Raw genomic sequence first — 23,119 nt, 5'->3', positions numbered from 1 at the left:
GTTTGTGTTCACATACGTGTGTACTGTATATGTGTGTGTCTGCAGTTACCAGATAAATCCCGAAACCTAAGACAAGTGCAATCAATTTGTCCTTGGTTTGAGCATTGTACTAACCCTCCCCCCCAACCTGAAGTTTCAAAACCAAACCCAGGATCCATTCTCTTACCCCCATCAAAGATAAAGAAAATATGCCTGGGCCATATTTTCTTTACCTGTCCTGTGAATCCTATAGCAAAAATTCCATTAACCAAATCCAAACACTGTCTGGTCCAAACTAATCGCTTCACGGTACTAAACGATTCTGTAAAAAAAGGTTAAATGAGAAACCAACCTACAGTGTGGAGCCTAAAGAAAAGTTTCGAATGCAGACCAAGGAAGGAAGTGTGTTTCATACACAGCATGCAATCTAATACCAGAGTGTAATGGCTGGGCTTTGGCTATGTGTTACCCCTCAACAGGTGACTATCTCTGTGGATGGAATCCTCACCACCACTGGCTACACCCAGGAGGACTACACCATGCTGGGCTCCGATGATTTCTTCTACGTGGGCGGGAGCCCCAGCACCGCGGACCTGCCCGGATCTCCAGTTAGCAACAATTTCATGGGCTGCCTCAGAGAGGTAGGAGGGCCTGAATACAAATGAATACAGACAGAGAGCGGGCGCACCGCAATGTGTTGTTCATTCCCAATACTGTATCTTCATTTGCATCAAATTTCAATTTCTGTTGTGGGACTAGTTGTCATACACACAACTGCTTTATTAGTATTTATTCAGCCAGAGCAGCTGTTTTTAGATCCGGTGAAAAATAATAATCAGCACACTTTCCCCGGGAAGGGGAGGGAAAGGGGGAAGAGAATAAAATTGCATTAATTAAAGCTGCTGAGCTGGCAGTGGAAGTATCACACTTTCGAAATTCCCTTGCTTGATTTAATTCATAACACTTACTCCTGTTTGTGTGTGAGAAAAAGATCCCAAAATTGCTTCTGTCACATGTAATTTGCAGCATCAGCAGGAGAATGCCACTAAAACGCCTCTCAATGGGCAGCAATCTGAGAGGAATATTTGCCTGTGATGAAATGGCAACAAGCGCTGTTGTTTCGGGACATTTATAATGCATCAGCTGGCTCCTTCAGCTCGTGAGTAAAGCCCAAAAATATATATTAAGTTCCCTGTTATTTACATTTTGCCAACCATTACTTCTGCTGCGGCAAGTAATGATAATAAAGGGAGGAGCGATGGCTCTTCAGAGCTGTAAAAAAGAAATAAGTCTGAATCAATGTTTTTAGTTAAGCAGCAGTCTAAGATATAACATCGTTGTCAAGATTTACACGTTTGTGCTGTTGTACAGAGACTACAGTGTGAAACACAGCTTAAAATATCAACTTTACAGCAGATTCACATGAGTGAATTTATCTGATCATACATGTGGTTCTATGTATCTGGCTACACCTGACCTTAAACTCCCTCAGACTCAAAGGGAAGGTCTGTTCTCATGAAATGACAGAACAAGTGGACCTTACATGATTGCAGTGCCGCCGCAAAATTGGTGCCATGGGTTGCAGTTGTGGCAGATCCAGTTATCTTTAGTGAAAGGGCGAAGCAGTTCTTCTGCTCTAACAGAGAGGGATCTCACATTGGGCCAGGATAAACAGCCCTGGCAACCCTAGCCAGCAAACTGCAGGCAAGCCGACCTGGCAGTGGCTGCTGCAGCGCTGCAAGCTGAAAATATGAATTGGAGTTAACAGCGGCCATGATATGTTGTCACAACAGTTATAGCAGGGAAATGTACGAGTTAAATTTAGACCGGCATCTGAAACACAGGTGAAAACTTACATCTGTCTGCTGCTGTCCATGCAGCTCCTTACTCAACAACAGACATCATATGAACTGATCAAATTTGATGCTGCGATGATTGAAAGATCCTCCATGTTTTTCTCCTGTGGACGTTTCTAGCTTGAATCATATGTTTAGTTTAGTTCATTAGGGTTTCCTCTGAAGGGTTAGAAGATCAGAGATAAGCCATCAGCATCAAATCCTCTGCATTATTCAGGCGAGACAGGAAGTGACCTATTAATTGTGGGATTTGTTGCTGGTTTGAACGCGTCTGCGCAGAGAACCTCCCGCTGAGTTGTGCATGTGTGAACGGCAAACTACGGGTAAACTTTCACCGGGAGCCAATTCTCCCGATTTTACCCGTAGGTCATATCTGAAAACGACATTACCGAAAGCGTTTTTTCCCCTCCCTCTCCTCCACCCTAGAAGTCATTGTTGTTGTCTTTCTTGTTTTCCATCCAAGTGACTGCTGTCCTCTGCTTCGGCGCTGCCCCCCCTCGCGCAGGTTGTCAGCCATTGTCTGAACTGGGACTTAAAAATCTTCTCTGCGAGCTGCGTCTGATGAAAAAAATCATACATAATACATTTCCTATAATGCATTTCACCTTCCCCTACTGGTTTTTATCTAATTACAATGTGTTTCATCAACGTGTGTTAAAAACGAGATCTTATCACATCTTTAAAGCTTGCAGACGCTGCACCCTGTCTTAGAGGGAGATTCATGCATAAATTATTCTACAATCAAAACAAGTTAGTATACTGGGAAAGTTTATTTTTAACCCCGGTAATGGATGCAGGAATTCAAATTTTATTTTTGTGGCATTTTAAAAGCCTTTATAATATTTTGAGTATATAACGTTGTGACTATGAAGACATGAATGTGCCATCTCTTCTGAGGCTGGCCGCACTCCACCCTCTCATCCTGTGTGTTTTTAACTTCCATCACAACCCTCTCACTTTTGAAAAGAGCCGTGATACTCGTGCCGTGATACGCCGCCAACCTCAGCCCAGCACCTCGCAAAAATCCTTCCACTTAGCTAAGCTAGCTTCCATCAAACCACAATATGCTCTTTCTTCATCCTGTGCTCACACACACACACACACTGACACACGTGGACGAGCACATTTGGGCAACGGCTTGGAGAAAGTCACCTTGTCTGCATTGTTTTACGTTTCGGCTGACTGGCTCAGGATCTTGTTCCTCCGGTCATTACCACATTGGTTAATGCATTCCCCCTCATCCACCCTCAACGACACTTTGTCTCTCTCACACACAGACTCCATTTTTATATAGAGATGTACATTTTTAACACTGGCCCGGCCATTCCAGTACTTTTACCTCAGGCTCCATGAATAAATCGGAGCTGTGGCTTCACATGTGTGTGGCTCAGGAGGTAGGGCAGGGTAGTCTGCGGTTCCTTCAGTCTCCATGTGTGTGAATGGGTGAATGGGACTTGTAGTGTAAAGTACTTACAGCAGCTGTTGAAACTAGACAAAAGAGATGTATAGATGCAGCCTATTTACCAGCCTGTGTTCTGTTTTAGGAAAATTGACTCATTTCTGTGGTTTACACCTCAGCACAAATAACACACAAGGAGAAGCTCCTTGTAAAAGAAGGATAAGAACTGTCTTACACTCCTTGTTTGTATCATCAAAGTATTATGGCTGAACAAATGCATTAATAGTCCTCCTGGGGTTTAGCAAAAGGACTCTAAAATCAAAATAGCACACTCTCTGTGATAAAAATGGTCCTTTTTTCCTGGTATTGTATTTCATGCTTTTTGTGTATTTATGATTGTACTATTGCGATACAGGAGGATTTGTTGTTTTGCACTGCTTGACAGCCACGGTAGTGAGTCCAAGGCAAAGCATGAAACATAAATGAGCAGTTGGGTCAGTTCGGCGAGTCTCCCTGCCAAGTGTATATAGATTTATATGCACTCAAACACTGCTAACACAGCTGCAGCGGCAGAGTAACGCAAGGCTCTCTCCATTGTTACTTCACCTGAACCCTGGTTGTCAGGGAAACGTTTCTGCATCCACCAAGTGAGGTGGAGACTTTTCTGTTGGTAAAAGCTTTTCCCCCAAAGCGAGTAGTGGCATTATCATTCATCTTAATAATGAATTATTCATCTATGAATACAGAATTACTTTTCTATGTATGTTTTGCCTAATTGTTTATACTTCACTCTCCCTCTGACGGTTTAGTTAATATGCCAAGTAAAGGGTGAAGTGTTGAACATAAATATATCTTCTATTCCATACAAACAAACAAAACCTCACCTGAGCCTGTGACACACTATATGGTTTTAATAGAGAGTACATCTATTATGCACCTTTTCTCCACTCAGCCAGGTTATCCATTAGCATTATGTTACAGCTGGTGTGGTAGTGAAGCACATTCACTATACGATCTAGCCTGTAACACTTCTGCTGTTGTTTAATTCAGTTTCGATCAAATACAACAAACAGATGCATCACTACCTAAACATATATAAATGTAACAATTCTTTATTAAAATGTCTAAAAACAACTAAACCAAAATGTTTCCAACAATGTTCAAACAATTTCAATTCAAGGTAATTGAATTCATTTTGGTCGCCTTTTAATTGCGTCATATCCAGCCAGTTAGCCAGGTGGCGTTTTTTTCCTTGCACTGTTTGTACTGGTCACTCGTAATGGGTCACAGTTATTCATTGAAGTTTGCTGCATAAAGTCATCCATCCTGAAGGCAACAACTCCCATGATCCCACGCTGCTTCATGATGTCATCAAACTATTTAGTTATTGTTTTGATTGAGAGACCCCTATAGCTGAAGTTCTATATTGAACGTTTTATTGTTTAATTTTGATAAAATTGTCAATAGAGCCATTTATTTGAACCTAAACCAAACCTCCATCTTCCAGTTGCACAGTAGGAAGAAAAATTAAATAGTCAAAAATATATATAAACATATTTACTTCCATTCACATTGTGTCATAGTCTCACATTTTAAATATGATGCTGTTATGAATTAGTGCTAAATCATCACACTAAAGATTAAGCACTAAAGTTATTTCTCTCTGTAGTATCTATCTTACACACAGTCATTTCATTTATTGATTATATAAAGTCCAATTTTAAAGAGGCAAGTGCATCTATATTTCATCATGGGCCTTGATGCAGAGGCCGCCGTATCTCTGTGTTTCCATCATTATCCAAATGAGTGTGACTCAGCATGAGTTGGCCCTTGTGAGAGTGCATTGGCTGGATAGAATCTCGGAGGTGATTCACCATGTGCTTTGGGTAGTGGTAGTATTGTGCTGTCCTCCGTTACGCCATCTGCTACCCAGCACCGTGGAAACAGCTGGCCTCGTGATCTCCCTTCATCACAATATCTCTTTGATCAATCCATTAAGTGCAAATTGTGTCTTTCGATGGACCGCACGTGTGTACTTGCCTGCACGCTCTCATCTGCATATACATTGGTTGCTCTCCTGCACCACATTTATTCCTTCATGCCCCCTCCACTTCTCTCTTTGGATTCAATATCCCCAGGTAATGAGGGGATGATTCAGTTGAGTTTCGCCCATTGCTTGGATCAGAGTGCGTCACAAGTTCTATTTGAATGGGGGTGTGTGTGTTTGTGTGTGTGTTATGTCTGGCTCGGGCGCTTCAAACGTTTTGGAAGCAGAAATGTTGTTGCGTGTTGGTTTTCTAGGTGATAAAAGAAATGTTGAATAAGCTAATGGAGGCATATGTATCTACAGTGAGAGAATACCTCCCTTTCTTGACAACAAAAGAGTTGCTGTGCGCTGCCCGTCACAGCCCTTCTCTCGTTCAGTCTTCACTGCACTCTCTGCCCCTTTAGGCTACATGGGATGTCATCCATGCTCAACACACACACACACACACGTCCCGCCCACGCTCGTGTTTTGCCATGTGTACTGGAGTGTGTTACAAAACCGTGCGAGCCAGTCGGCAGCCGCCTGGCGCGCTCTCCGGTCAGCCCTGATGTCGGCGGGGCCGTGTAGCCAGTGCCCCCGTCATCACTGGGTCTCACGACTCGCAGCTCCTCCTTCTGGCGTCACAGGGCACTCGTGGCATTGCTGGAGCTGTGTTGTGGCAACCCGTGTCAGACTGTGGGGGAGGCAGGGGGAGGCAAGGGGAATGGAGGGTCATGCGCCGTCATCTCTGCTGGGAGAGGAGGGGCTGCATGCAGGAGGTGGAGGAATGGGGGAGATGATGATGAGTAACAACCAGGGAAGCAAGCAGGGGAGGATGGAAGGTGTGAGTGAAGTGGGGAGTGACGGAGCGGAGAAGACGGGTGCAGGTGAAGTGAAAGTCAGTGGGTGACGGACAGAAGCAGAGAAACACTGATATAGATTCAGATAAAGGGAACGATGAGTAAGTGAGAAGAAGCAGAGAGAGGGCAAGACACCCATCTCTGGCATTTGAGAGGAACATTGTCGTCATCAATTTTGTGTTAGTCACCACAGTATATTCAGACAGCGCTTGTTTTCCCCTCCAATACAAACCTAAATGTCACCCTGTCCTTTTAATTATCGTACTGTTTTTTTAATGTCCCCTCAGAGGGCTGAACAGTGATGGATGACTTTAAACCTGAGTTTTTAATGGAATGTCATCACCTTTCACCCCAGAGGGTAAACTGTGAGACAGGTAAACACAGGATTTCGCTGTAGGTAACACAACTAATGCACACTTTGCTATCCCAAATTCAAGACTCTGCATGTTGTGACAGTAGAAAAATACATTTGCTTAAAGGTGTTTTCACATTTTTGAGTCTCCATCCCAAGGAGCACAATTGCACCTGTACCTTGAGATTAATGATGTTTTTACTGTTGACAAAAATATATATTTTTTATAGTATAAGTAACACTCTTTTAAGTACGTTCTGATAGAAACAGAATATGTTACTCATTAGCTTCTATATCGTCAGGAATAACTGTATTGACTTCTGCGATGTCAATTTTCTCTCATGTTTTATGCTGATTTATATGGCACTGATTTTACAAACACATTCCAGTCAGCTCTTGAAAATGAAATGCTAAGTTTAAGAAAAATAACTTTTCTATTAAAGTTTTAATCATATAAAACTATTTATAGTTTTCTTTCATAGATACTAAATATATTTGAAATCATATACTTACTACCATACAAAGCTTAAAGTCTAGAAGTCACTTTAACACCTGAGGAGGGATCCCAATCTGGATTATCTCTCAAGGTCTTCGTTTAAACCATTGAGGGTCTGAGATCAAACAAACACTGTGTTTCTTCTCTCATGTTTTAATCATTTCAAAGATAAAAGACTACACAACCAAACGAAAAGCTGCATGATGGGGAAAAATAGTTCATGCTGGACAAGGTAAAACAAAGCAACTCAAGGTAATGCCACCAGCACCCTGCGCGCATCAGGGAAAGGTACAGCTGCCTTTGAATGCTGTAGAGGTGATGAAAATAAGTCAATGACATGTCTTGATGCTACTGAAAATCTTGCTACCATTTGCGTCAGTTTAGAAGCATTCTTTTTGGCTCACTGTATTTTCATCAGGACCTACAATAGATTCATATTTATTTTAAGTTTCGATGCAAACTATGACACTGCCTTTTATGTTTTGGATTTCGCGTTTGAGCAATGGCTCCGGAGGGTTGTGGTTGGTCATGTTATGACCTTAAAATGTGTTGTGGTACACAGAAAGTCAGGAAGAAAGGGTTGCAGAGAACAGCACATGCACATGTTTGATAATATGAAAAGGGTGCGTGATTTAAGACCTAGGTCATAGCCAACATTAGCATTAACAGCTTTGTTACTAATACAGCAAAAACGTTGCATATTTAGCATCAGGTCTCATTCCTTAACTCGCCCAAGAGCCGTCAGTGGTGGAAAGTAATACTCGTGTTAACTCTTCACTTTGCTTGTGTTTAATCTGTTATGCCTGCTGCACACTGGAGGGTTATCTGGTCAATTTTGGTTCCGATTCTGGCCTCCAGACGATGGCGAACAGATCTGAGTCTGATTTGAAAGGATTATGTGGTCAAATGATCCTGTAGTGTGAGGGATTCACAGACAACATCTTAATGTCACTGGCTGAATCTTAGCCTCCCTGATTTTGATTTGCAAATATTAAACATTCGATGTCGACAATATGAAACTAAGCTATATAAAGCGACTATCACCACCACCCGCTCCCGACAAGACACCGATACTGTAACACCTTTCATCTTAGTGCATACGGTGCCACGTTTGAATGTTTTATTTCAGTCTGATCGCTGATGAGACAGATTTATTGAGAAAAAAAGAGCAGAGAGCAGGAAGTGACCGAGGAGGAAAATCTACAACTAGTCACTGACGTGTGTGCTGTCTTGGAGGTGATGGTGGAGCAAGTTCATCATGTGACAGCTTGAATCAACCAAATGTGTGTGTGTGAGTGTGCGTTTGAGAGGTTATTCTATGATCTGCAGTGACTTGTGTATCATGTAGAACAGCTGACACTGCCTGTCTGAGCAGGTTTTGCTGCATTCCCTCTATTTTGCCATGGGGTGGGGCCAGGGTGGGGAGGGGGGGCACTGGTCCCAGCTGAAATCTGATTGGCTAATTAATAAATACGACAGCTACAAACAATTCTAACAATAAATATGACCATTTGTCAAGAATTGTTTATTTCCTGAGCTTTTTAGAAGAACACAATGTGCTTATACAAGGAACCATTTTCAAAATATATTCAGTGATGTGTGGCTTTGCTCAAAGAGACAACATTAAACAAGGGATGACTTCAATGTGCACCCTTATGAATCAGAAATTATGGATGTTGGTTATATAATGGGCCTCTCTTTGTAAATTGTGCCCCCTGATTATGCCCCCTGATTTATTAAACTTTTCATCAAGAGAAAAAAAAGAAAAAAAACACATTTCACTTTCCCCTCTAGTGGTATTTAGTTATTCATCCGCTTTAAGAGTGTTTTAGTTTAATGTTTCGAGAGGGGCTGAAATCTAAAATATCCACTGCTGAACCTGCATTGCAATGCAGCGTGGATCAAATTCAAATGCTTGTCTTTACGGTATATTAAAAAATACCCTTAAAGCCTTGCTGAACCAAATGGAAAAACAGATGCAGGTTCGGGTGAACTCTCTCTAATATCAGTTCACTGTTACATCCCAGCTATGATAATAATTAGGTTCATATTGATCCCCAGTAATAGCAACTGCATTTTCTTGCTATTGTTATAATATTTACTTTACATTGATCTGCCTGCATGAAGTCAAGTGTGTATTGTATATTGTATGTATTGTATCTATTTTTCAGTGCAGTCGTCTGAATGTATTTGCATTTCTCTGTGCATGTGTGTGTGTTTGAACAGAGTTCTTCTCTGCAAAGCTTCATGAGCAGCGTGTGTGTGTGTGTGTGTGTGTGTGTGTGTGTGTGTGTGTGTTAGTGTGTGTCTTCACTCCACTTCAGTGGAATTACCCTGCTTCTTCATTAACACTGGGGCTAAATCAGCAGTTGACAGCAGCTGTGGCCAGGGCCAAGAGGACATGAGCACTGATCTGAAGTAGATTAGGGAGGAGATTGTGTAAGGGTGTGTGTGTGTGTATGTGCACGCACACTCTGCACATCCACCCACCTGCCCTTTCCCGCCCGCTCCATGTAGCCTTACCACGGCTCGATCAATACACCATCCTGAAGCAGAGATGAAAGATTTTGCCTTTATGGAGTCGTTACAGTCCCTTGTGCCTGCACTATGAATGGGCCCCATAAGGCTGTTGATAGACTGAGGGATGGCGTGGCAAAGCACAGCCATAACAAAGGAGAAGATGAGGTACACAAGCCGCAGTAGTCAGTTCCTCTTTTATAACATCATTTCGATTACCTTATTGATCAGCCTGCAGCAGAGCAGACAAAATCATAATCCCAAAACAGATCGGCGATAGTTGATTGTAAGATTAGTACGTCCCACAATAACATTGCAGTGCCTGGGAGAGTTTGTAAAGACCTTTCCACTGCCAAGAAAAGTAAGATGGAGAGCGACCAAAGGATTTCTCGAGTCAGACAGAGAAAATAGCGGTTTGCAGAGCAGGAGAACAGCCTGCTGTAGCTCTGATGGTGACCCTGTGTTTGAAGAGAATCACTGAGCATAATTATTCTGTCCATATCTAGAAAAGTCTCATCAAATATGTCTCAAAGACAGAGACAGACTGAGCATCTTGGAACTTCGGCAAGTTGAAGCGATTTACATCTAAGAAGTGCACAGTGGTCATCACAGCGCTATTTAAAAAAGCTCTGCATTGCAAATGCAGAAGCAAAAACATTAAAGCGTCTCTTTTTATGTAATATTCAGTTTGTTCTCGTGCCCAGTAGTCTAAAAGCTCGCTGCAAGTGGAATTCAAGGTATCTGGCTTCAGAAGAAAACATGAAAACATTGCTGTTGCAGAGACTAGAGAGAGTTATGGTGGTTAAAGCTGGAGGAAGTTTGAGCTACAGGGCAGCTGCAAAGTGTCAGAAACACATTGACTGTGACAGTGGTTCGGGAAGATCACAGGGTTTGGCGATATATTGAGAATTTGCATATATGACGACGTCTACAGAGAAACGTTGCACTGGATGATGACATTGTCACAAGGTGGAGGAGGTTGCTATAGTGACGCAGCGTTTTCTTAACAGACTGCAAACCTAAAGCATCCTATGGACATAAATCTGTAAAATACAACAAAGCTGCTTCCTGTTTCCCTTTATCCCTTGTGGAATAAAACACTTGGTTTATCTGAACTTCTTGAAACTGTGCAGGAACTTTTTCTGTGCCAGTTGGGATCAATGGAGGGAACCGTCCTCAGTGATATCGTTCACATCTTTTTTAGCTATGTAGCATAAACACATTTGAGCTTCTCTTTTCTTTTCACGTCCTGGAGGTAGTAACTTCACTGTCCCTTCAGTTTTGTCAAAATCATCCATCTTCAAAGGCACAGCTACGCTGAAATTCCCTCTCAGGCAAAATATATAACCTCTACATCCAGCTTCTCAAAGGAGATGCTGGTTTTCTTTGTCTGCTGTGCAATAGTCTGGGAAACTTTGTGGTTTTGAAGTAAGTCAGACCTAAAGGATTTTGATATCATGATGCTGGGATTTGTCACTATTTTTTGAAATGTTACTTACAAATACATGTTGTATGCATCGGCACATGTTTATGTTACAGCCAGTATAGGTGCTCTTTGCAGTAATAACCAATCACAGATAGGTAGTCCGTCCAGATTATTCAATCTATAGCTAGTTTGATATAGAAGTTTGATATCAAATCAATGTAAAATGAGTGGGTGCTTGCGCCCCACAGCACCCACTGAATCGGTGTGGCACCTTTACGGTAAACCTATTGTAATGTATGTAAAGGATTTTACTTCCTGAGCTTTTAACTTAAGTTGAGTACAATTTAAGCAGGTGGCTCCAGTCTGTGCTGCGATCAGCTTTTTCAACAGTGGAAGAAAACGGAAAACAAAAGCCTTAAACCTCTGCTCCGTAAAATCAATTTTATTTTTTTTAAATCCCTTATTATTAATTCCTAATGTTTCGATCGCCTTCTGGCCGGCTCGCTGACAAAGGACATGTGAGAAAGTCTCATTGTTTCATGCGAGTGCCCTGGAAGAGCGCAGTGGTTTATTAAATGATGCATTTCTCGTAATTAGGATTTTAATCATATGATCATTAATTAATAATTAATTACTGGGTCGAACAAATGTGCTACATTAATAACATTTCTCATCCAAAGGCTGTTTCATAATTAACATTAGAAAGGGTCTCTGAGACTGATATATGATATTCATATTCAAACAAACCACCTTCAACCCTCAGAGGAGACAATTAATCGAGAAAATAATAAACTGATTTATCAATAATGGAAATGATCAGTTGTCTGAACCCCAGGCGTGTGCATGTCTCGTGTAGCTTTCTGTTCGCACACCCTGGTATTTAAAATAAAAATTCATTTCATTAGTATTATGTGTTGCCTTGCCAGTAGATTAAGTGCTCGACAAGGTGTGTGGTAAGTATTTAATGTGTGTCATGTTCAGGAGATTAAGCGTGTTTGTTAATCACGTTGACGGCTTCATCGCCATGTTTGTAGTGTACACAGATGTACACACACACACACACACACACACACACACACACACACACACACACACACACACACACACACACACACACACACACACACACACAACCAAACACATGACTTTCATATAAAAGCCAGTGGCACATTAAATCAACATCTCTCCCTCTTTTTCGCTCTATTTGCCTCCTGAAATATTTTCTTTCTCACGCCATTTTCTTTCTTCTCATCCCGGATTCCCACCAGCTTGTCGCTCTCTCCCCAATTTTATTTTTTCTTCCTTCCCCCTTCCCGTCAGTCCTCCTCGGCGTTCGGGTCACCTGTGTTGATTTACTGTCAAATCTTCCAGGATTATCGGTAATCCCACAGCAGCGAAATCTGTTTGCTGACAGCTGTGCTCCCTCTAACAGTGTTGCTTTTCCTGCACACACACTGCCCTATATACCATAAGAGGCCCGTCTTCCTCACCACAAAGGAAAGGGGGGGGGGAAAAAACAAAAAGAAAAACATTAATTTTCCACCTCTGTGGATTCCAATTGCTAATACTCTGCTCTCCTTTTCTATGGTATTTTGCCGTATTGGACTGTAAGGTGGGACTGCTTTCTACATGGATTAGAGTGGTTGAGCTGAATTGATCGTGGGTAAATAGGGATGATATTGGGGATGATATTCTTCCAGGGTCACAGACACTCCTGTGGGGGTCCAGCAGAAAAAATCACAAAGCGTGCTCTTTTTTGACGATTACAGGGGGGAACGACTCTCTAATAATCTCGCCATCGCTCCTCACCCGGTCGGCAGGTGTTCCACAAAATGAAAATATAGTCATGGATTTGTGTACAGTCTCCGTTTCACTGTGGATAGATTGAAGTTGAAATGGAAAATGACTGAGAAACAAATTGGGCCACACACGCACCTTAAGATATTAGTTTTATTGATCCTGGCGTCCTCGAAACAGCAATGTTTGATATTACCAGAGAATGATGCTATAACAGTATGACAGTTTTGAAATGGAGTACAATTCATTCACAGAGAAATAAATATTTTTCATCCATACTTTTTGGGCAAATCGTCCCCTACAGTGACATATTGTGAGCAGCCTAAAAAAACAAAAACTCTGCACACACAATTCAGGCTGAGGGATAATCTTCATCTTTACTCTTGAGTGCCTGTCATGTATTTGTTGCATTTACAAGAAGCTCCTAACTCGTGTATTTTTTCCTCAGGTGGTGTACAAGAACAACGATATCCGCTTGGAACTGTCCCGCCTCGCTCGCATCGTTGACCCCAAGATGAAGCTTCAAGGTGACATTGCATTCAAGTGCGAAAACGTCCCCACCCTAGATCCCATCAACTTCGAGACCCCCGACTCCTACCTGGCCTTGCCGAAGTGGAACACCAAACGCGTGGGCTCCATCTCTTTTGACTTTCGCACGTCTGAGCCCAACGGGCTGATACTCTTCACCCACGGTAAGGCGCAGGACCGACGGGACGCTAAGGGCCAGAAGAACAACAAGGTGGACTTCTTCGCCGTGGAGCTGCTGGACGGAGGGCTGTACCTCCTGCTGGATATGGGCTCCGGGACCATCAAGGTCAAGGCCACACAGGCTAAGGTCAATGACGGGGCCTGGCATCATGTGGACATCCAGAGAGATGGTCGCTCAGGTAAGGATGGAGGGGAGAGGGAAGGAAGAGACAAAATGATTGTAAGCCAGGGGTGGAGCCAGGCGGGCCCATCTGAAATCTGATTATGACCTAAAGGTCACTTATTATCAATAAATGTGACATTTTTTAAAAATCTTTCTAAGAGCTCAATGTGCTTGGAAAAGGAAACATTTTCAAAATTGTCCAATGATGTGTGACTTTGCTCAAATCTGTGAAGCTAACAGCAAACAAGGAACGACTTGAATGTGACTGAATCAGGAATTGTGCATGGATGTCGGACATATAATGGCCCCTTTCATGGCCCCTGGTTTTATATAAATCCTGTTTTAAAAAAAACTTTTTTGAAGTAGCTGTAACTGAAACTTCACCTTTGTTTTGCAATCACACTTACAGCTCCACGATTGACTAATAATAGAAACTGGATGTGTGTTTAACATCGCTGATCACAGCCGGTTTAAGTTGTTAAAGTACTGTGATCCGCTCTGAGCTGTGAAAACTGTTGATGTTTTTCATTTCTCACTCTCTTTCACACACAAGCACACAAACACATAATCGTGAATGACTTTAACCTGAGAACTGAACTTGTGGTTCGGGTAACAATATGTTGCCTCTGGCCGTGCGGTGTAAAAATTTATAGGCAGAGAGTTGACGAGGCGACTAACCAACTGCAAGAGAAGAGAACAATAACTTGAGAAATGTAGTATTTCTAAAGGGACTTAGCTTGTGGGGACTGTGTGTTATCAGTTATCTCTTTTAAATGGGAAATCTATATTTTGGATTTAATTACAAAAATACACAATTGTTTTTATTAAAAGAACAATGAATATTGATGAAAATAATTGTAATTTATCAAATTTTGTATTACTGATTACTATAATTGATTGACGAATCTTGTAAAAGATTGAGAGATTCAACAAAAATAATCTTACTTCATCGTTCCCTGTGATTTGCATGTAAGACCATATTCTTTTATTATTATCATATTGATATTCATGATGCAAGTGATTTATACTTACAGATTTATTTTTGTTTTATGGAAATTACACTTCAGCAATTACTCTACTGCAGACTCCTCACAGTAGCTGCAACAATAGAACTGCAGCAGCAGAAAGAATCAAAGTTGTAATCATGTCACGGCTTATTTCCTCCCTTTTCTCCTGCTTCACATCCACAGAATGATGTAAATCTCCTCAATATATTAATTCCAGCGATGATTTATCGCCTGGCTAAAGTCCTACCTCTCTCTAGATAAAGCGACTGTGTCTGCTTCCCCCCTCGATTTCCTCCATTTGTATGTCCTATGACCTCCAAGCATGGCCGGGTACACAGAAAGCATTAGAAGAAGATTATATTAAAGAAATAGTGTAAGAAACTTGTGTTGCCCCCGAGCTCCAAACCGTACACAATCTCTGCATTAGGTGGGATCCTCCAGAGGACTCGGATGTGTTAGTCGGCACCACAGCCCGTGTTATATATCAGGTTAGAGCAGCCAATTTGGCCGTGTGTCAGCGCTCGCTGCTTTGATTAATCACCGGCGCAGCCCCTGGTGCGATAGCGGAGGAGAAAGTGGGATTTTCACAGGGAAAAAGAGGAATGAGACAGATATATGGATAGCAGAGTGAGGGATGGTTAAGAACAAGCATAATCACACTCCTGGCTCGAGTGAAATGTTAATAAGAGTTGCGAGTGAATTAGATTTCTTGTCCACAAAGAGCCGAGATCTCTCCATACGGCTGCAAGATGAATTTAACAGAAGTAAAATGTGAGAATTCACCCATTTGTGCTTTCGATGGAAAAAGCGATGTTGTCATACTTGAACTCGGTGAGGTCTGATGGAGAGGTTAAGCTTTCTTTTTCTTCTTTCTTTAATCATCTATTTATATTTCAAAGCTCAGCTATATTCCAGTTGCAAATGGATTTTTGAAAAGAAAAATATTTTTATTTTATTTATTTTGATTAAACCTGTTTTCATACTGTGTTCATAGATTTGAACAAAGACTGAAACTGCTTTACTCAAAGACCAGCTTGGGACTTTTATCTTAATTATTAAATTATTAAATCAAATTCTGTCCTTTCTTTAGTCTCTTTGGGATTTATTGGAGAAACAGGTGATGAATGTAAATATGTGAACTAAAATGCAACACCAGTTGAGATTCAACAAAATTATTTTTCTGTGGTGTAATTGTAAAAGTGTTCACCATGACCTTGTGGCAGCGGACTGGTTATTTTGTTGGGTGCAAACTTTTTTTTCCCTCTGCCACCCATTCTGTTATCTTGAGACCAAAATAGAGTTCCCCTGAAGAAAGACTTGAGAAAGTCAGTGATCGGTGCAATTTTATCTGCCAAACATTTTAAACCTCCACCTACGCAGACCTCATCTTAGAACACACACAGGAGTCTTGTGCTATTTTGGTCCGCCTCTTTTAACAGCTTTGCTGCCGGTGCGTTTCGGCTCCATAAATGTGGATCTCTAGTTTGTTAAAGAAATTACTAAAACTCTAGCTGCCACTTTCAAACCTAGTCTTCACAATAATGAGTAAAAATGGGCCCTTGAGTTTGACATTTAGTTTGAAAATACAATCTTAGTCAGTCTCGAATATCAGTTTTGTGGAATTGCCAAATACTATAAATTGAAGCAGGTAGATGTCACTTGTTTTCAATGGAGTTCGTGCTATTGGAGGAATTTAGCAGAAGGAAGTGCGGTTCTCTGGCAGTGAACTAAGTACTCCACTAATAGAACATGACACTTCATTTCTAGAACTCCAACATGAAACCAATGTCATTATCTCACTCCTCCTGCTGTTTTTTATAACTGATAGGATTTGATCAAATGGAAATGTACACAGCACATTTTCATGGAATTTAATACTGGGTTTTTCTTCCCCTCAGGCATCATCTCAGTAAACAGCCGCCGGACCCCTTTCACAGCCAGCGGGGAAAACGAGATCTTGGACCTGGAGGGGGACCTTTATCTGGGCGGTCTCCCTGACAACCGGGCCGGCTTGGTGCTCCCCACCGAGCTCTGGACCGCCATGCTCAACTACGGCTATGTGGGCTGCGTGCGGGATCTGTTCATCGACGGACGCAGCAAGGACATCCGGCAGATAGCCCAGTCCCAGAATATGACCGGCATCAAATCCTCCTGCAACAAAGTGACGGGGAAACAGTGCGACAGCAACCCGTGCAAGAACAACGGGGCGTGTAAGGAAGGGTGGAACCGCTTCGTCTGTGACTGCACCGGGACCGGCTTCTGGGATAGTACCTGCGAGAGAGGTGAGACATCTTTACAATCTTTTTCCTCTATGTGCTGATCGTGTTTACTTCTTTCTCATAGTGATACGTCTGTCAGGGTGCTACTTGTCCGCATGCCGAAGTGCCCTTGGGCAAGATGCTGAATGTGTGAATGAGTGAATGTAAAACTGTACTGTAAAGCATATAAGCGTTCATCAAGACTAAAAAAGTGTGATATAAATACAGACCAGCTACTACAGAAGGGTTTCTTAAGGAGGCTACAGCAGCTGAACTCTTTTTACGTGTTAGAATTCAGTCTTATTTATAGACGTGTGTGTATACAACAGGTTTGTTTAAATTACAAACCTGATTTAAAGACTACTTCTGATTGGAAGTAGCCTCACAAAGCTGAAATAGCGTCTCCACTCTCCTAAATGTGGTTGTAAAGTGGCCGTGATGTAGCCACCGCCTGCTAACAACAGCTTTTGTGAGCGAGTGGACAGTGCTCTGTTTCAGCTGACAGGCAGAAGTGTGACTCGGGACACTTGGCTCACAATATTTATGGAAGCTTTGCTGAAAAGATTTAATGGGATTTTTCTGCCAAGTGGCTTTGGAAAAGCAACGTCTTTTCTTTCTCTCTCTCTCTTGCCTGCGAAGGTTTTGAGGTGAAATTGAACTTCTGTGGTGCTGGAATGGGCTCTTCTTGTCGGGGTTTTAAGAGCTCGGACGCATTAAGGTTTTATGAGACAGCAGAGATGGGCACACTCCGAGCTGTGGGAGAGTGTGTGCTGTGTGACTATTGTTCAGATTGTTCTTGGCTCTTATTTTACTGTATTTGCAGCGTTCACAAGTGAGCTTTAAGTACTTTTCTCAAACTGAGAGGTGTGTCAAGAAATAATGAGCGTCAGGAGAGGAGGTTGCTGCATGTGTGAGTGTGTGGGGGCGGCTACATGATAATGTGCTGTTAATGATTAAAGAAAACCAAATGAGAATAAGGATCAACATGCACTGAAAACTGCCTGTTTTATGGAACTAGTGTTGTGCCTGTTCTAAACCTGCCTGTTTAGAATGGGCTGTTCTCTTGTCCTGTGTTAGTGCTCCAGAGCTACTTCAGAATTATTTCGCGTCATTATCGAGTCCTCCTCAAACAGTTCTACAATATACTGTCACTTTTGATAGTGTGCAGAGCTTTTTATAAACTCTATGGTGCACGGTGAAGTTAGAAAACTTTGCGTTCATCCTACCAGGGTTATCTGCAAGTCAATGTTTTTCATGAAATGAAACTGAATTTTGTCGATTACTGTTCATGTGTGTGGCTTGAATATGAGTTTGAATGATTAACTTAACTGGTGTTATTTTTTTTAAAATAAATTGCATGTTGGCTATTACACAGGTGATTAGTTCAAAACTTTTCAAAATAAAATATCTGTAATTCAGTATAAAGCATTTCAGCAACCAAAGGAACCTTGTGCTTTTACTTTGTAGACAAATACCTGTGAATGTCGGCCTCAGTCTGAAATGGTGAAATGAAAACAATCAAATTATCAAAATGATCTGGTGGCAATTTTAACTTAGCAACCTGCAGTAAAGGTTTAGGAAGGAATAATGAAGTAGCTTTTCTCTGAAACAGATGAATATAAAGACAGAAAGTAGGACATATGCGCTCGTGTTCAAAATACACAGTCGTAAATAATACAAAGAAAAGTTAATGTTATGCTGCAGTAATGCAAAGTGCATGTCGATCTCTTCTGTGAAACTTCCACTGAGAGTCGGGTTTGGGAGCCCGAGCTGTCAGATGGAGTTAACCTCGTCTTAGCCTGACTGTTGTGTCTATTTATGTAGCAATCCCACGGTGTTGTATTTGCACAAAAGAGGGAAAAAAAGGCAGCTGTGAAGGCAGAAGTGCACTGGCAAGGAAACACTCAAACACAGAGCCCGCTGATCTCCCACCCACAGAAAGAAAACATGAAGTCACATGTCCCTAACACTTCACACAGTCCCTGCTCACTTCTTCTTCCGTCCTGTTCCGTTCCGTCCCACGCAGCGCTCTCTGAATGGTCGTATCGCTGCGTTCGGTGAGTGCTTTTGCCGCTGGGTGATAACCTGCGGGACCGTGGGTCGGCCCTCCACTTCTAGAGCTCTAGGAAAAAAGCTTCAGTTGATTGTACTTTGCACAAGGAGACAGGAGAAGTGGTAGAATTTGATGAAGTTGGTAATACTGTCATGGATGAATTCACATCTCTGGATTTTTCGTTTCTTGGTTAAATAGGAGTTGAATCCTTCTTCTAACTTGTTTGAAGGTATGTTGCTACAAATTGAGGTTGTGTTAGTGCATACCTCACCTAGGGCTCAATTTAAATTCACTCGATCCAGATTTTTATTTGAATCTGCACCACATTGCACACACTCATATCATCCCCTAAAACATGTCAGATTTTTTTTTCATCAAGATCCCTGAATTATTCTCTGAGGATCTGGATTCCGGATTCCTTGATTCATCCCTTGATCCGGATCTGTGCCAAAATTTAATGGGTTCTTTCTTGACCCACGCCGCATCCTTCCACCAAGTTTTGTGGGGATCTGTCCTGTAGTGTCTCTGTAATCTTACTGACAAACATCAAACAAACCAACACACAGACGGGCCGAGATGACAACATAGGGTAATGTCCAGAAAATCAAGCCACAGCATCTCATTGTAGAGGCGTCGCTTTTACACTTAAACTATATTTTACTAGGCAGCCAGTGAGAACAGGTGTGTAACATCTGGTGGCTCTGGAGGAGCTTTTCAAAGTCTGAGAAAATGTCCCCGATGATGATACATTTTTAAACAAAATGTTGGTGGTACACACAGGAGTGAGAAAGATGTGCGGTTTAATGAAAATACGTCAGTTAGTTCCCACTTGGCAACAACTGATCCACCCCTCCGTCGACTGCACTTATCCCTCTCTAGGGTCGCAGTGGCAGCCGGAGCCAAACGAGACAAATGATGTCATTGATAAATAAGTGATGTTAAGTTAACCCTACTAAAAAAATAATAGATATTTTAGCCCCTGCTGCTTCCATTGCTGCAAAAATCTCTTTCTTTATTCCTCTTTTTATAATCTGTCTCTTTTGAGTCCCCCCTCCCCACAGTGTATTTTGAATACTCTGCAAAGCATTCTATCAACAGCTACAGCCTGATAATTGTATATTTCAAATACTCCAGTATATCACTGCAGAAACTGAAGACAAACAATAAGCGAGTGTTGATCATAATTTCTTAAATTAAGTCAAATGTTAATTGATTAATATATGTTGGGGCATTGTTTATAGATTACATTCTGTTGTCTAGCGATTTAGGAAAGATATCAGCATGAATAGTGATATTGTATCAACCACATATTTTACCATGGAGTTTTTTTTTAATTAAAACTTTTACTGCAGATGATAATACAGACATAACATATATATATAATATATGAGATATATAAGAGCATCCTTTTGGCCTTATCTCCCATCCTTCTGTCCACCCTTCAGCTGTTCTCTTGCTTTTCCAGACCCTGTTAAAGGTCAGGGTCAGTGTTTGCACAAGGCAGCCTAGATTTCCTTCTCTACATTAACTTCCTGCAGCTCTTCCTGGGGGATCAGAAATCCCTCAGAAGTGGTGTGTAGTGGGTCTGCTCTGTCGTCAGGCCCCAACCACCTGAATCACTTCAGCCGGAGCTCCTGTCAGTGCAAAAGAGCAGCAGCTTGATCCCGAAGCCCTCACAGTTTGCTGAACTGCTCACATTCTCACGCACAGCGAGGCCAGGCCACCCTGTGGAGGAATCTCATCTCGGGATGCTTGTGTCAGCGATCTTATTTCTTTTTCAGTCACTCACCAGAGCCTGTGACCACAGGTAAAGAGTTGGAAAGAAGACTGAGCAATGAATTGAGAGCTTTGATTTGTTGCTCCCTCTTCGGCGCCGGCCGCGGTGAAGACGGTCTCCGGGCGAATTCCCCCTGTGGTACAATAAGAAGCTTGCTTGGTTCCAGCAGTCACTTCCACTGTCTTCACGGCCTCTTGTGAATAAGAGTTCACCTTTTCCGTCTACTGCACTTATTCCTGAGCAATCCACGCTTTTTGTTCTGCTGCCACACTCTTTCTGGGCTTCATCCTGACTTTGTTGACCCTAAGCAGCTATCTGCACATGAAAGTTTGCTCTCTGATGAAACTGGGAAGACAGCATCAGCTGGAAATAGACCAAATGTCTGGATGTTGGCAAACGTCTGATCTCATTGGCTTCTACATTCTCCAGCGGTTGCGTGTGTCGCAGTTTACAGTAGAATATTTCTGAAAACATCAGCCCCCTCGAGATGATGAAACCACTCCGATTTGAAATGTTGGGTTTGAAATGACATTGTATTTTCTTTCTTTCAAAACAAATGCGCTACACTTTGGAACGAGTGGGGATTGTATCAGTCGTGCTGGTAGACAAGTTGATTTTTCGTTCTCCTCCCACCTCCCGGAGCTCCCTGGTGACTATATCAAACAGCCACTAAGATGTGTTCACACATGGTGGTTGCTATTGATCTCCAGCCCGCTATATGCTGCAACAGAGAATTGTGCTTGATGAGACAAGGGTTGAAATGATGATGAGATCAGCGCTCTCCCGTGGCGTGTAACAAAGGTTATACATTTACATTACAATGATTGGCCTCTACCGGAATGTAAATTAGCTCCTTTTGTCTGTCTTCGTTCAAAACAGTTTGCTGAGATCAGCCTACACTCTTTTTTTTTTTGTGATATTATTTAATTCAAATGGATTTCTGAGGCAGGCACAGGAAGTATTTGTCACACTGCATTAGTATTTTCATTTATAAACTCCTGAAGCCAAAGACCTCTTACATCAGCAAAAACCAAAGTCAATATGGTAAATGTATGTAAGTTTCTCTTTTAATAAGTTTGACCAACTATCCTTTTTTGCATCTAGACTCCTGGTATGAACTGCTACTAATACTAACACTGATACTACAGCAAAAGCAGAATGCAAGCCGTTACATTTTAAGAGCTTGTAGACTTAACAACATAAAGTATAGTAGAAATCACTTAATCTGACTTCATTAAAATCCATTAAACTTCACTTCTTGGCTCCTCTGAACCACATTTCTCCTTGAGGGAAGCCCGGAGAGCGTTTTATTTCTTGCTCTGAAGTTTCTGATGGGTTCTTTCACTGTTTGTGTGCCAAAGAGATGTCTGAACTGTGGCTGTAATTTGGAGAAAAATGGAAAATAATGTGGATTGGAAAATTCTGTGATAGGCAACTCTGGGGAACCCTCAAAGTTTGATTAAAAACTTCTTGTATCACCGAGGGCACTGAGGTTATTAGAGTAAGCGTTGTTGTTCCGGTGAGTTTTAGCAACCTTAGTCCAGTTTGTGTTCTGAGATTAAAAATTAGTAACTGGAGCTGCTTTCAGACATGCACTGAGTGCTCCGCAGGATCTCCTGCTCTGTTCTCACGTCGACTTCTCCTGGACTCCTACAGACTGTGCAGAGAACCTCCCGCTCTGTTGTGCATATGTGAAAAAACAGACTCCGGGTAAAGTCCGTAGCCAATTCTCCAGATTTTACTTGAGGTCATGTCTAAAAATGGCTTTAGAGTGAAGTCAGTGCATGTAACGAGACAATACAAAGAATAGGGATTCACGGTTTCTATTTCGCAATGTTACTGTTACTGTCGAAAAATGGCTTTGAAACTGAAGTGAGATCCTTGCTTTGGGAAAAAAAAAACATTTATATAAATTGTACCTAAATATACAAGTAAATGAAATGTGGGAAAACCTAAGTTATTTAAAAAGAAAAAGAAACTTTAATTTTGGTGTCAGGTCAAATGTCAGCATAGGGAAGACTTGATCATGACTGAGGATTTTACTAAAGTTCAGGATTGGCCAGATTTGTTTTGTGTAAAGATATATATTTTAATATCAGCTCAACTGAGTATATAGATTTGGTGTAAATTAGTTACCTTCTTTTTGCTTTACTGTTACTCACTAGAATAAATGATAAACCACATCCTCCTAATGAACCAGAAATAACCACTGCTCTAATATTGCCCTATATATATATTTATATGGATCAAACAGATTGTGCTATAACTGTTTAAATCCTCCTCAATTGTATTCAGTATTAAATTAATGTGTTTGTTCTATGTGTATTCCAAAGGCATTCAAGTTACTCCCAGTAAACCACCGTGTAAAACTTGGGGATGTGGTTTCAGCACATTTTGCACTGCTGATCATTTTGGAACTCCAAATAATGGAATCACCAGAAATGA

At 41.6% G+C, this 23,119-nt stretch overlaps 1 protein-coding gene across 15 annotated transcripts in view; it reads left to right on the top strand.

The window, feature by feature from the left end:
- LOC118099626 (neurexin-3b) overlaps positions 1-23,119 on the top strand; it is a 280,728-nt gene that overhangs the window by 71,346 nt on the left and 186,263 nt on the right. For all 15 annotated transcript variants that reach the window (XR_004694317.2, XR_004694316.2, XM_035144315.2 and 12 more), the window contains 3 exons: positions 459-620; positions 13,157-13,595; positions 16,485-16,868. Coding sequence is in view for 13 of the 15 variants with exons in the window: in XM_035144315.2 (XP_035000206.1) it covers positions 459-620; positions 13,157-13,595; positions 16,485-16,868 (985 nt within the window). In the remaining 2 variants the exon portion in view is untranslated. The remainder of the gene's footprint in view (positions 1-458; positions 621-13,156; positions 13,596-16,484; positions 16,869-23,119) is intronic.

The sequence above is a fragment of the Hippoglossus stenolepis genome, chromosome 20, assembly GCF_022539355.2.
Source record: "Hippoglossus stenolepis isolate QCI-W04-F060 chromosome 20, HSTE1.2, whole genome shotgun sequence".
In the NCBI taxonomy this organism is placed as follows: Eukaryota; Metazoa; Chordata; class Actinopteri; order Pleuronectiformes; family Pleuronectidae; genus Hippoglossus; species Hippoglossus stenolepis.
The sequence above is the reverse complement of the archived record's forward strand: the minus strand, read 5'-3'. Positions and strand labels throughout refer to the sequence as shown.